The 14743-nt window shown below is 38.9% G+C and overlaps 1 protein-coding gene across 6 annotated transcripts in view; it reads left to right on the top strand.

Moving 5' to 3' along the window:
* Window positions 1–14742, top strand: part of DOP1A (DOP1 leucine zipper like protein A) — a 61056-nt gene extending 46314 nt beyond the window's left edge. For 4 of the 6 annotated variants that reach the window (XM_054279176.1, XM_054279177.1, XM_054279174.1 and 1 more), the window contains 13 exons: window positions 336–402; window positions 1155–1299; window positions 1541–1620; window positions 2158–2267; window positions 2432–2581; window positions 3841–3902; window positions 4482–4634; window positions 5911–6047; window positions 7346–7401; window positions 8306–8470; window positions 9423–9552; window positions 11442–11501; window positions 13608–14742. In XM_054279176.1, the coding sequence (XP_054135151.1) occupies window positions 336–402; window positions 1155–1299; window positions 1541–1620; window positions 2158–2267; window positions 2432–2581; window positions 3841–3902; window positions 4482–4634; window positions 5911–6047; window positions 7346–7401; window positions 8306–8470; window positions 9423–9552; window positions 11442–11501; window positions 13608–13913 (1621 nt within the window). In that variant the 3' untranslated portion in view covers window positions 13914–14742. The remainder of the gene's footprint in view (window positions 1–335; window positions 403–1154; window positions 1300–1540; window positions 1621–2157; window positions 2268–2431; window positions 2582–3840; window positions 3903–4481; window positions 4635–5910; window positions 6048–7345; window positions 7402–8305; window positions 8471–9422; window positions 9553–11441; window positions 11502–13607) is intronic. The other 2 variants (XM_054279180.1, XM_054279179.1) reach the window with 1 other exon arrangement.
* Window position 14743: the final 1 nt, after the last annotated feature.

Below are 14743 nucleotides of genomic sequence, written 5' to 3'. Positions count from 1 at the left end.
GGACTGTTAGAAATATAACTTTGAATATATTTTCTGTATAATGCTTCAAGGACCATTTTCTTCAATATTTTGAGTTTATCTTCCCTGGTAAACTGTCTCTGAAGATATTTTTGTATATAATCAAGTAAAACCTGTTCTTGGTAAACTCTTATGATAAAAATTAACTTAAGGAACTTGTAAAGATGTTTCCTGGAATATTGATAAGTAGCAATCCCTGTGGGTTTAGTAATTAAATATTGCACAAATAAATGTCTTCAGATTTGTCCTAACTCTGAAAACTGCTGAATAATGTATTATGAGAAGAAAATCCATATTCAACTTCTGTATTTTTTCAGTGTTCTTAATGAGTTCATCATGAAAAACCCAAGTCTGGAGAATAAGAAAGATCAAAGAGATCTACAGGTAAGAAATTTGTTGTATGTGTCTTTTTAAAATAACTGAACAATAAATCATAGAATCAGAGACCTGGGTTGGAAAGGGCCCTTAAGATCATCCAGTTCCCAGCACAGGAAGGATACTGACCTCTTGGAGCAAGTCCAGAGGAGGGCCACCAAGTTGATTTGGGCAACCTCTCTTAAGAGAAAAGTCTGAAAGAATTTGGCTTGTTCAGCCTGGAAAAGGAAAGGCTTCCAGTACCTGGAGGAAGCCACAAGAAAGATGGAGAGGGACTGTTTACAAGAACATGCAATGACAGGACAAGGGGGAATGGCTTCAAAGTGAGATTAGATTCAGATTAGATATTAGGAAAAAAAATCTGTACTGTGAAGGTGGTGAGGCCCTGGAACTGCTTACCCAGAAAGGTTGCAGTTGCTGTCACTAGAATTGTTTAAGGCCACTTGGATGAGGTTCTGAACAGTTGGTTTAGTGTAAGGTGTCCATGTCCATGGCAGTGGGGTTGGAACTGGATGCTTGAATGTACCAGAAGTATTTGATATGAGTTCTGTAGTATGAAACTATTCTTAATTATCTTCTCCTTATATTTACAATTTTTTGAAAGAGCTCTCATTTTCTGTGAAGATATTAATAACTGATAATATAGAAATTATTTGAAAGCAATTCTATGTTTGGTTATATGGATTTTCTACATGTTAGAACAATGAATACAGCCCTTCTGCACAAAGTTCTTAAAGTGCTTGGGGGTTTTTTTCTACCAGGATGTAACACACAAGATAGTGGATGCCATTGGGGCAATTGCTGGGTCTTCCTTAGAACAGACCACTTGGCTAAGACGAAACTTAGAGGTTAAGCCTTCCCCCAAGATTATGGTTGATGGAAACAACTTAGAATCAGATGTTGAAGGTAGGTCCATTTTCATTTTATTTAAAACAAAACATTAATTTTCATGATAATATTAATGAAGAGAACAGCTTTGCTATATTTAAATGTATGTAAAATTCTTCAGTATTGGTCTAGCACTAATGTGTCTGGAAAGCTTGTGCATCTTCAAAACACATCTTTTTAAAATATGCTGTAAGTTAAATAATGGCCTGGGAAAACTAACTTTGGACATTATTTTAATGTTATTATTATCTTCATTTAGATATGCTGTCTCCAGCAATGGAAACTTCAAATATAACTCCATCTGTTTATAGTGTCCATGCGTTGACCTTGCTTTCTGAGGTAAATGTTTCCTTGGAGATAAAGAATAGTGTCTTTTAATACACTTCTGTATTGTGAAAAGCTTTGGACTAGAAGCTTGGAGAAGGAGATTTAATGGGAAACACTGATGTGAATGGACTCTGGGTCTTGTCACATAAAAGTTTGTTACTAACCCATATAGATGGATGAGGTATAAAGCGTGGCCTTTCAGTTGTGTAGTATAGCCAGCTTTTTTGATGGTAAGCTTTTGTCTGTTTATCTTTGTATTACATCTTAGTTACTGCTGATAATTGCAGTCAGTCTTTGAATTCTTTCTTTGTAGTTTATTCTCTAGAGTGCTTTAATCAGGAGTTTGTTCTTCTGTGCTTCTAACACCTTAATGTGTTATAAAAATGATGGAATCTTTATACTCTGGATTTGCATGGTACCTGAAATGTGATCACTTCTATCATAAATTGAATGTTCAGCAAAAACATTACATCCACAAAAAAAATGTTGAATAGTATGTTAAAAGCAATTTAAGAATGCATTATAACATATCTTCCTCTCATTTTATAGGTTTTGGCTCATCTCCTGGACATGGTTTTCTACAGTGATGAAAAAGAGAGAGTTATTCCTTTGCTTGTAAATATTATGCACTATGTTGTGCCCTACCTCCGTAATCACAGGTATCTTTAGTTTATTGAATTGATGTAGAAGATGCCTACAGCCAGTAGAAATTTGGATGGTGGCACTCTAAGTTGAAATAGGCATGATAAGGATTAGATGTCTGTTAAACTTTCTATAGAGCAACAACTCAAAATTGGTTTATGTTGAATTTTTCTTTGTTTAGTGCTCACAATGCATCCAGCTATCGAGCTTGTGTCCAGTTACTGAGCAGTCTTAGTGGATATCAGTATACAAGGAGAGCATGGAAAAAGGAAGCCTTTGACCTCTTTATGGATTCCAGTTTCTTCCAGATGGATGCTTCCTGTGTTAACCAGTAAGACTTTATTCTTCTTGTTTGTATTGATGGCCCTTACAGATTTCATGTATTCCATTAACATAGGGACTAAAATTTCCCAATAGATCTTTACAGAGAGAAATAGAGATTTTCTGTGATTTAGGTTACCACATGAAATATGAAACTGATATGAGGTATATTTCTATGCACAAATCTATTTTTAAAAATAATTCAATTAAAAAAAATTGAGAGGAATACATGGATAGCATTTTGTAGAAACATTGAATGATTTGCATTGCAAGAGACCTTAAAGATGGTCTAGTTCTAATACACCTGCCATGGGCAGGGACACCTTCCACTAGACCAGGTTGCTCACAGCCCCATCCAACCTGGCCTTGAGCGCTTCAAGGGATGGGGCATCCACAGCTTCACCAAGCAACCTGTGCCAGGACATCACCACCCTCACCATAAAGAATTCCTTCCTAGTGTCTAAATCTGTCCTCTTTAAAAGTGGGATTACTTTACTTTAAAAGTAATTCCCTCTTATCATGTCACTCTATGGCCTGTGAAAAGTCACTTTCAGTTTTCTGGAGGCTCTTTAGGTACTGGAAAGCTGTTAGAAGATCTCCCTGTTAGAAGATCTCCCTGAACAACCCCAACTCTCAGCTTGTCTTCATAGGAGAGGTGCTCCAGCCCTCTGATCATCTTTGTGGTCCTCCCATGGACCTCTTCAAAGGAGTCCTCATCCTTCTTATGCTGGGGGTCCCAGTGCTGGATACAATACTCCAAGTGGGGTCTTACCAGAGCAAGGCAGAATCATCTCCCTTGATCTCTTGGCCACGCTCTTGGTGCAAACCTGGATGCAGTTGTCCTTCTGGGCTGTGAGCACACATTGGCAGATAAAATTCAGTTTTTCATTTTCATCCACCATCAGCCACAATCCTCCTCAGAGCTGTTCTCAGTATTCATTTTGTGCCCAGCCGGTATTTGTGCTTGGAGTTGCTCTGACCATTCTGCAGGACCTTGCACTTGACCTCATACATCATGAGGTCTGCATGGACCCACTTCTTAAAACTGTCAGAGTCCCTCTGAATGGCATCCCTTATTTTCTTGGAGAAGGGGATTCAAGAAACACAGTTTCAGATCAAATAACACCAACTAAATGGTACTTATGAGGCAGAGAGCTTGGATTGGAAGCTTTAGCCTAAATGGAAAGAGCAGAAAAAAATTGCAAATGTTCCTGAAAATTCTTGCTTTTTTCTTGCTTTTCTGATTTGTGTATGATTTTTCTCTTTTAGTTGGAGAGCTATTATGGATAATTTGATGACACATGACAAAACCACGTTTAGAGATTTGATGAGTAAGTATTGATATAGAGGTGACTTCTCTGCAGTATAAACATTAAATAAATGAAAAATAAGTGTCTTAAAGAGAACACTTGCTCAACATTTCTTCCAATTTGATTTATTCAGTGTTTTTCATGTTTTCATTGACTATTCATTTCTGGAGCTCCATAAATAACCCAAAGTGAGAGAATTTGATACCATCCTGGCACACAGTGAATTTTGCCTATAGGGCTAACCTGATTAAGCAGAGTGGGTGGGGGTGGTTTTTGGTTGGTTTGGGTTTGAAGATCTGACACTAACTGCTTAAAAAAATTCATTTTGCACTTTATAATTTTTTGAGCATCAATACATGCAAATTTTATTTTTAAAAAATGGCTAAACTCTTTCCCAAAAGCCCCTAAACCCAGCCATTATTGTGTATGCTTACAGGGTTTCCTTCAACTTTTACTTTGAATTTCTGGTTACGGATTCAAATTGCAAACCACACATCATCTTAACACCTGCTTTCAAACCCCAGTATTGCAAAGAAGGAGTTATTTGTGCAGAAGGGAAATTCATCAGCTCTTGGCTGCACTTTCCCTGTTCTCTTTCAGCACGAGTGGCTGTGGCCCAGAGCAGCTCCCTCAATCTGTTTGCTAACAGAGAGGCGGAGCTGGAGCAGCGCGCCATGCTCCTCAAGAGACTCGCCTTCGCCATTTTTAGCAGCGAGATCGACCAGTACCAGAAATACCTGCCAGACATACAAGGTCAGTAAATATGTATCATTGAGGGACTTCTTCCTGTTAGCTGTGCAATGCTTGTGTGACAGAGTAACAGCAGGCTAAATTTTCGTTCTGCAAGATCAGTGTGAGATAGTGTTTCCATAGCTGAAACAAAGTGTCTGCAACTTTTGGTTAAAATGTTTTCAGTCTTGAATTACTACAAGATGTGCAGGTTTTGTGGTTGCCAGTTGACTTTAATCCAGATAATTTCTCTGATCTGTCATTTTATTCCTTGATCAATATCCTTGGATACCTGCACAATATGTGTTGACATGAACATCTGAGGTACAAAAACCTATCAATTAGGGAGAAATAGGAAAAATGACCTTTACATTTTGAATTCTTGACTTCTTTTGCTGGTATTTTTTCCTCAGTTCAGTTTATCTGTCATATTTATATCATTGAAGTTTATTTCTTACAATGAACCTTTACCTTAAGTCACTGGGAATGGAAACTGCTTGGATCTTCCTTTTAAAATGATACTAATAGTTAGCAGCAGCTTTTAGATGTATCATTTTTTCATGGCACCAAAGGGACACTTTGGTCTCTTCTTCTATATGGAAAATCAGTTGCAGCAACTTTTTTGTTTTATTTGTTCTAGAATCTATTTGTATTTGTTTATATTTATTTTTAAAATTTAGTTATATTTAATTTTAATTAAGAATGTTTGGGTTGTTGGTTGGTTTTTTTGTTTTTCTTTTAATTTCCAGTTGAGTCAGTAGCTGAGATTACCATGTTCATGGAATAAGATGATGTTACTAGTCTGAACTGCAACATGCATGTGTGCTGGTTGGACTGCAAAATTTCATTTTGTCTGCCTCTGTATATAGAGGTGATCATAATTCAATAAAACCATATCATCCCTTTGTAATTTCTCAAGTGTTGTGATGGTGCAGTGTTTTAATAACAATAATACATACCAGGTGTTCAGGCTTAATTTTGTATTGTTTGGAATCTGTTAACTCCTCCTGTTGTAATGTGAGAAACTCTGCATAAGATAAGCAAAGTTCCCAGATGCACTATTGCATTTATGTAGAGAACCTACCCAAAATAGGCAACTGCACTCTTTAGAGGTTTCTCTATTTTGTTCCTTCTTTGGTGGAGTGGTTATTTCTTTATGTTGACAGAATAAAACCAGTAAATTACTGGAACAGTATCATGGCAGATACTTAAAGTTAACATTTAAAGTAAAGAAGAGAAGGAGAAAATTCTCATTGGAATTATTCTGAACTGAGGGATTCTTCTTGGCTTTTTGTTTCAGAAAGGCTGGTAGAAAGTCTCCGGTTGCCACAGGTGCCCACCCTTCATTCCCAAGTGTTCCTGTTTTTCAGAGTATTACTTTTAAGAATGTCTCCACAGCACCTTACCTCACTTTGGCCAACCATGATCACTGAACTGGTGAGTTGCAGGTGTCATTCATTATTTAGAAGACTGGTGGACATCTGAGACACAGCCTCACTCCTCCTCAAGATTTTTAATAAAATCTCTTCTAGAGATTGTACAAATAAATGTGCAATGGTCACAAACTGAAAGCTGACTTATTTTCATAGTCCTCATGTCTGTTTTTTGTGATGAAATTTAATATCTGTTAGTTTAGACTGTTTCAGCTGTTCAGCTGTCTCCTGAATTAAATTTGCATTTGCCCTCATTGTTCCCTACTTGAATCCTACTTCAATTTCTGCTTATGTATGTGTACCCTGTCCACCACTCCCACTCCTGCTCTTCTTTTTCAGTGTTCCCTGTTTCTATTTTCCTGGTCATTCTTCTTACAGCAATGGGGTTGAGAATCCATGTATAGAAGTCATGTATATTGGCAATTGATGGTCATTCAGGTCACATTGTGACTAAATGTTGTAACTAGATTTATACAAGGCTTGGCTCAGATTTCTTCTTTCTCATTTTACTCTTCATAACAAAACAGTGAAAATATTTGTTTCCAGAGTTTCTGCCTGCAGAATCTCTTGTGTTGGCTCTTTGACACACTCTTTTGGGTTTCAGCTTTGGCAGTGGAAATGGAGGAGAGTGGTTGGTGCATGCTGTGATCCATTCAAGGAGCTATTCAAGGAGCTCCCAAGGAACTGAATAACAGAGAAAGCAAACCAGAATCATTGCTGTGATTAATTATATTTTCAATCTGCAGGTGCCTAATGTAGCCTTTGAATAACCACAGAACCAAGCAATAGAAGGAGGAAAGCTATATAAAAGATTTTAAAGTGTGTTGTTTTAGCAATAGATGTATTTAATTTTAAGCCTGTCAATAATATACATACTAGAAAACCCATTCTACTCAGTGTGGTCTTCTGACTCCTATGCTGTGTCCTGGCCTTTACACAACTTACACAGTCTTGGAACTACTTTCAGTTAGCAGGACTGTGGTGCTTCTGGGAATCCGCCCCTGAGCCTAACCTGCTCCATTAAACAGTCCTTTATTCTCATTTAGTTAAGGTCTTGCTGTCTGTCTAGGTAGTGGAGGGGATTAGCCTTTGAGAACTTTCTGCCCATAAAAGAGACAGTTCCTTGTGGCCTTTGTGTTATTCAGGTTATATATAAGGGATGAGAGAGCTTTAAAGTGCCGCTGTCCACTCATACAGGAAAGGAAATAAAGCTCCAAACTATTTGTCTAAGGCTTATTACTCAGGCTTTCCCGAGTCACAGTCCATTGAAAATAGTATTGAAATGTAGCATTTGATCTTCAGGTGCAAGTGTTTTTACTGATGGAACAGGAGCTCACTGCTGATGAAGACATTTCCAGGTAAATGTATAAACTTCTGCTTGTTTAACTTTATAAAAATTCCTTGGTATGCTGATGGGGAGTGGAGTAATTCTTTAAAATAATTTGTCTTAGAGCTGTTGAGCTCAAATGAGAAGGACAAGTAAAGGCTAGTTCAGTCTGCAGTACCAGGGACAGACTGTTCAGGACAAAACCAAAGAAGTTGTGCTGTCAGATTGATCATAAATCACTAAAGGGAATTATAAGATACAAGTGTCTGAGTTCTTACAATGTCTGCCAGACTAAAATGCACAGCTGCTGCAATTAAATTATGTGTGGCATGACTTACACATTTTCTGTGTCATACACTTATTCTAAATAAGACTGATGCACCTTTTTCTTTGTCTAAATGAAACCATAGTTCCTTCTCTTATTAGGTAAGTGAGATTGATAATTTTTCTTGGTTTATTATCCATTTTTATCTCATCTATTTTCTATACAGTGTGATCCAATTTCAGTCATTCCAGGAGCAGAGGCAGATTTCTCAAATGAGCCAGAGTTATTTGCCCAAGTTTTGCTCACTTTTTTCCTAGTTTTTTTGTTTTGTTTTGTTTTTTGGCGAGTTTTTCCTTCAAATGAAGTAATAGCAACATGACTGACAATTTTAAACTTCCTCATAATTTGAATATCTGGGAAGAAGATACAGTGCAACATATTCATTATACACTGACATTTTATCACATATAAGTATAATATATATTTTTTTTTTTTGTATATATGCATACAGAACTGCCCTCAGGGCACAGACTTGTGTTGGGATTCAATTTATGAATTCAGGATAATGCTGGTAAATAAAGAGTTGTGTGTAAAGGCAAGTAAGAAAAATAAAGTTTTCAATATGGCAGAAGGTTGTTATGACTCACTTCCCTTCTGTAATATATTTTAGAACTTCTGGCCCATCTGTTGCTGGTTTGGAGACAACTTACACAGGTGGCAATGGTTTTTCCACATCCTACAACAGCCAGAGGTGGCTGAACCTGTATTTGTCTGCTTGCAAATTTCTGGACTTGGCTCTAGCTTTACCATCTGAAAACCTGCCTCAATTTCAGATGTGAGTAGAAGACGTTGTCATTTAAGTTTTTGGATGTTTTTCCATGTCTTTTGGTAAAATTTTATTATATAAAAGTGTTTGGTTTTCTGTTTCTCTTCTTTCTTTGGACTTCATCCAAGGCAGCCCATACGTCACTCCCTCACAGTATCTGAGTGGCCCTCAGGGGAAATGATGCTGCATATCAAATTAGTTCAAGCTGGTTTGATTTTGCCCATGGCAAGAGATTTGCCACACTTGAGAGATCATTAGTAGTAGTGATTTATTCAAGTATTTTGTTTTTAAAGTTCTTAGTTGCAGTAAAGCCTAAGAACTCAAAATACACCCACCCATCTCAGTGAGTAATGTATGAAATCATAGCACTGCATGTCATGTCAGCATGACTTGCTTAAATTGCTCCTGCATAGTCTGTCTGGAAAATGTGGCAACAAACCTTCACAGAAAGGGGATCCCATAGGTTTTTATTGGTCAGTAGTGGGTACAAACTGCTTCCTCAGTGCCTCTGCAATCCTGTTCCATTGGGAAAAAAATGAATGCAAAACAATTGGCATTTGCTGGAGGTCCTGGGAATGAAAGGCCACGAAGGACAAAAGAAAGTATCGTGCCTCTTTCTTTACACTCACACTGGTGACTGTGTGAGGGCTGCTGTCCTGGCACAGCTCTGTACACATTTGGTCACCCCTAATTGTCCTGCAGTTCAAAAGACACTCATGTGGGTTGGAGACTGAAAGGATTTGTGCACACTGTGTCAGATTGTCCCCTGTAGTATTTCTAAATCTAATGTTGAACATTTTTTTCATTTATTTTTTCTTTTGAGGGTTGACTTGAGTTTCTTTTTTTCTCTCTCTCTTTCTCTGATACTTCACCAGATTTCCTCATCCACTCATATTTTTGGTTGCTCAAAAAACCTGCATGTTCAGTATGGATAACATCTGCTTGTGTTATCTCATGGCAGGTATCGCTGGGCTTTTATCCCAGAAGCATCAGATGATTCAGGCTTGGAAGTCCGAAGGCAAGGAACGCACCAGAGGGAATTCAAGCCCTATGTGGTGCGCCTGGCAAAGCTGCTGCGGAAAAAAGCAAAGGTATGGGGCTTTTTTCTTTTGCTTTTCACTGAGAGGTTTCATGTACAGTAACACACAGCAGTGTTTGCGTTTGAATATTTTAATTTTTTTTAACAATGAAGAATGGAAAGGATTTTTTCTGGTGTAGGAGATTCCAGCTGGAGGAATCTCAAGTCAACATCAGGCAAAAAACACATGTAAGTGTAGAAAACAAACAAACAAAAAAGCCCCAGAATTAATCAAACAAACCACAGAAAAATGTATAACCTGCTATGGTCAAAATTATTATGATCACTGACTTTGGATTTCTAAATTAAAAGTATTATTTAAATAAAAAGTAAAATATGCTCCATTATCTGATAATAACATAAACACTTAACATAAAATCTCTTTCAGACAGCCATATATGTAGATACTAGTCTGACTGCCTACTTTTTTGAAGTAGAAAACCAGTTCTGTTAATAACAATCAAAAATTTTAAAAAACTGTTGCATTCTTAAACATGACAGAAACAAGAGTGTTGAGACTGAGCAGAGGCTAGAGCTGTGATGAACAGAAGGCAGGAACAGTTCTGGGGAAATCTTGGCTGCACAGTTGGTGGAGTGGGAACAGAATGAGGGTTGTCATTATGTTGGTGCATGGATTTATTAAACTCCAGTTTGTGGGGTTGGAGGCCTGATCTGCTGATGAAGCCAATGGAAGCTGGCCAAGCCCTGTCCCAGGGAGATCCCTTCTGCTGCCACCAAGTAAGAACTGTCAGATATTTTTTCTGCTCCTGCTGTGAGGACAGAGCCCCCCTGGGGGCAGTTCACTGGGAAATGTTGATGGGTGAGCCAGGGAAGCAGGGAAGAAGTGCAAAGCCATGTGGCAGAAAGTTTTGAAGTTTTATTCTCAGGTTTCTCTGTGTAGATGGCTTTGTCAGGTCTGTAACAGTGGCTACTGCATTTACAGTCTCTGATGTCTTCAGTGAGTAAAGGAACTACTGCTGAGATACAAGTGGCTACATTAAATTTAGGGATCACTTAGTGGCAGGCAGATCTGAACTATTGAAGCAAGGCTCACAATTATGGGGGATAAAACTAGTGTCTGAAGCATATCTGCATTTTGCATTTTATCATTTTTTTGAACCATGAAGATGAGGCTAAATTTCTCTTCTTGCATGTATAAAGGAGGAATGAGTCTTAACTGCCTGCTCCTCAGGCATAGCCTCTAACCCTGCTGTTCAGTGTAGTATCTGTTAGAAAGTTTTCACACTCCGAGTAATCTCTGTGCATGAATTTATACATCATGTGTGATTTATAAATATACATGCTGCTGGTAAGTACTGTATGCTGAGATAGGTGCCTGAAGTCAGGACTCCCACAGTATGCTTCAACAATTCAGAAAACTTCTTGGAATTTCTGGAACCCCTTAGTCATGGCAGCAGTTGCACACTGAACCATAGGTAGGTGTATAATGATGAGATAAACACAAGATAATGAATATTGATTTCAGGCCATTTCCTCTTTATGCAGAGGAGAATACTATTACATATAGCTGTGGGGTTTTCTTAGAAAATAACTACAAAAATGGAGTGGATCCTTATTTTCCTTCCGGGCATTCTGACTCATGTTTAGATTCATGTAGTATGGTATTGCTCAAGCTCTGTTATCTGAGGGAAATGTGCTTAAAAACCTCCTTTGGCAGTGCTGGAAATAAACAGAGGCACAAACTGGCAGTGCTGGTTTTCTCTAGTAGTGTCTTGGCCACTCTAGCTTGAGTCTGCCATTTCTGGATCACAGATTTGTTGGGGTGGGTGATGTTTCTAGCTGAAGCACAGCACCCAACCAAGCAACTGCACGGCCTTCATGGCAGAGTATTCTTCTCATATTTGAAATGCAGTCTGAAAGTTCTCCTCTTTCCTTCCACAGGACAAACAGGAGGACTTTAAGACGGTGGTTTTGGAGGGAATGGAGATGGCCAAGCATCAGGTGAGGGTAGCCTTTGATGCTTGCGTTGTGAAACAAGCTTGCCATAATAATACCATCACCTCAAGGCCCTGGGCACTATTTAGCATTCAGTAAGAACTAAGAGAAATCAGATTTTAATAGAACAAAGCTGAGAGAATTTTGAGGTATAAGAACCCTTATTTTTATAGATAACTTTAATTTAAAAAAATGAAAAGCTTTAAATTTGGTTTCCTGTACAAAATATATTACAAAGAGCTGATGGTAGTACTAAGAAGAATTATGATTGCAAATCATTATAAAATTAAATTGTAAAGTAATTTTAAGGCAAACTGCAGGTGTGAAACACACAATCCCTGGTTGGTCTCCATCAAATTAACTGTTATTTTAAGCATCCATGGAATTAGTGGTGTTTGCTTAGCCAATACTGCCATGAGGCAATGGCTTGGACAGGTTGTATTTCATTGCTCAGAGCTGGAATTTGCACATGCACCCCAGCTGGTTGGCTGCTGTGTGACACTGACACTTGCTGTGTGCTGGAGGCACATCCTGTCACCACTGGGTAATGCTAAGCATTGTACAGAAACAGTATGGAAGAAAATTCTCTTCCTTAATACAATTATAAGTTTTTTAAGGAAAAACTCTAAAAATTAATAGTTTCATTTAAAGAAGGTGGCATCAACAGCTCCTTTTGTATTGGAAATTTAGTCTTCCCATTACTGTGGTTTGGTGTGAGCCTTCCTTTTCAGAAGACTTGTAAAGCTCTAATAGTGGTCTCCTGTGCCAGGGAGCCAAGCCACCAGATACATTCATACTGAATTTAAACCTACTTGGGGTTTGCAAAATGGATGCCCTGTAGGCTTCTCAATTGCAGGACAGTTGCTTCATTTAAAGGGCAAAACTTGTATTTGTTTAAGTATCATGTCTTGAAAAGAAAATCTATTTGCTCAAAGGCTGTGCAATCAGTGATCCTTACCTCATCCTCTGCTCCCACTGCTGTCCTTTCCCCTTCATTCTTCTTTCATTACCAAGTGGACCCTCTGCCTCAGCCACAGGTGCTACCAGTGGGACAGGGATAGATCCACAGGTGGCTATTCTTGGTGAGGCCTTTTGTGCTTCTTTTCTCCTTCCTTCCTTCCAGAATAAAATCCAGTACTGCTGGAATTCTCCTTCATGGTAGATGCTCTCTGTACTGGTTTGTCAGTAACAGAACAAGGTGTTCCTAGTGGTGATAGTACCTAAGTGTCTAGATTGGAGCATGGTTTTTGACTCAGAGATAAAGGAAATAGGGAAGAACTGTTAAGGAACCTGGAGGTTGGTGCTCAGGTACTTTGTATGCAGATATTCAAGGCAGCCCTAAGCAGGGTTACAGCAGTGTGCTGCTGCTGCTGGGCATCTGGTGTGTGACTGCTGCCTTCACCTGTGGGGTTCCCGAAATTCTTTCCTTTGACATTCCCCCCATGAAATGGAAGGAACATAATGACTGAGTTCTTCTGAGAATACACAATGAGTAACTGAGCCATTTGCTTTTGAGAACAAGTGTTTCTCAGAATGTCTGTGTGTGTTACTTGTGACACTAATAATAGCACTGCTTTTTGCCCTTCCCAAAAACTCTGATCTCAAGCTGCAAAGTGAAAATGCTTTGGATCTGTTTTAACCTCCTCTGGGGTTTATCATCACTGATGCTGGCAGTATCAGCTGGTGAAGTGAGTGTGTGTCACCAGAGAGGAGCCTGTTTTGGAAAGCAGCTGAAGGAGCTCACAACTTCAGCTGTCACCAGCTTGGGCCGTTTGTGCTGCCTGGGAGCGGCTCCACAGGGCTGCGTGGTGGGGGCTGCCTTGCTTTGGGACAGCCCTGGGCTGAGGTGTTGGACTGGAATGCTCACTGTGACTCTTCCATGAGCATCAGCTGACTGCCACCTGTACACTCCCAACCACTGCCTCTGCAGGGCATGGTGAGGGGGAGCAGAGAACCAGCTTTGGAAGCTCCCCTTTAGCATTGGTGTCTTTTCTGGATAGGACAAATAGTTTTGGACTTTAGAAAAGTACTATATTATACATTAGTCTTTTGTTTTCACCTGTGCTTTTCCTGTCTTGTCCTGTATTATTTCCCACCTCTCTGTATTTGCAGAAAAACCCAGAGGAGGATGGCTCAGGGAAAACACTAAACTGGGAACCAGGTCACTTGCTTTTAACCATCTACACCGTTCGCAGCATTGAGCAGCTCTTGCCTTTCTTCAATGTTCTCAGCCAAGTTTTTAACAGCAAAGTCACAAGCAGATGTGTTGGACACTCAGGGAGCCCTGTCCTTTACCCCAACTGTTTTCCAAGTAAGGACATAAAAATGGAGAACCTCAAGACCTTCTCCAGCAAAGCAAGACAGAAGATAGAAGAAATGGTTGAGAAGGATTTTCTTGAAGGCATCATAAAATCATGAACCAAACTGGTACTACTCAGCCTATATGTAGTGTAACTATTTAAATGAAATACTGTATCTTTCTCAGTTGTATAGTATTCTTTTCTTATTTTGTATGTAATGAAATACTTAATGTTGTATTTAAGTTAAATATTTGTAAATAAGAGAAGTTCTGGATGTGGCCTGAATCAAGTTTAAATATTGGTGGCTCATATTGATTATGGTGCCTACTATTTACAGTAAATGTTTTGTTGTCTTGAGTTCTGTCTTAAAAAAAATGGAAAAAAATACAAGGTGCAATTTTTTCAATTTGTTTCCAGTTTATTTTTGTCTTTTTTTTTAAGATCTATTGGAACTTGTGCTTATTGAATAACCTGTAAAATGCTATTATGGCAGGAGTTAATACAGGACTACAATGAACTGTTTGTCAGAGGCAGACACCCTGAACCAAAGTATGCCAAGGAGGATCCTGGTGTGTTTAAAACATTGCATCCTGTTGGGCCAGCCCCTTCATGGTGCTGGGGAGCAGTTAAGGCCACAGAAGACAAACTTGTCTCTGTCGCCTCCCTCTCAAGTGTGATTATAAATATTACTACTGCAAATCACTTTCTAAATCATGTCATAAAGTATCTAATGAAGATAATATTGCAATAATAGATTATTATTTGCAAATATTCTTTTTCATTATATTGTTTCCCCCTCAAAACGAGGTGAACTGAATCTGAAGATGAGTGACAGCCTCTGTCTTACTGTTTGCCCACAGCTGTTTGGGCTACTGGGGGGAAGGTGGGGATGATGATCCTGCAGCAGCCACTGTGAGCACAGTCACAGCAGAGCTCTGGGCATGCAGC

This window comes from Melozone crissalis, unplaced genomic scaffold, assembly GCF_028551555.1.
Source record: "Melozone crissalis strain CALT ecotype California unplaced genomic scaffold, PUWL_Pcris_2 ptg000027l_1, whole genome shotgun sequence".
Taxonomy (NCBI): Eukaryota; Metazoa; Chordata; class Aves; order Passeriformes; family Passerellidae; genus Melozone; species Melozone crissalis.
Note: the sequence above shows the minus strand (reverse complement) of the source record. Positions and strands in the feature narration are given on the sequence as shown.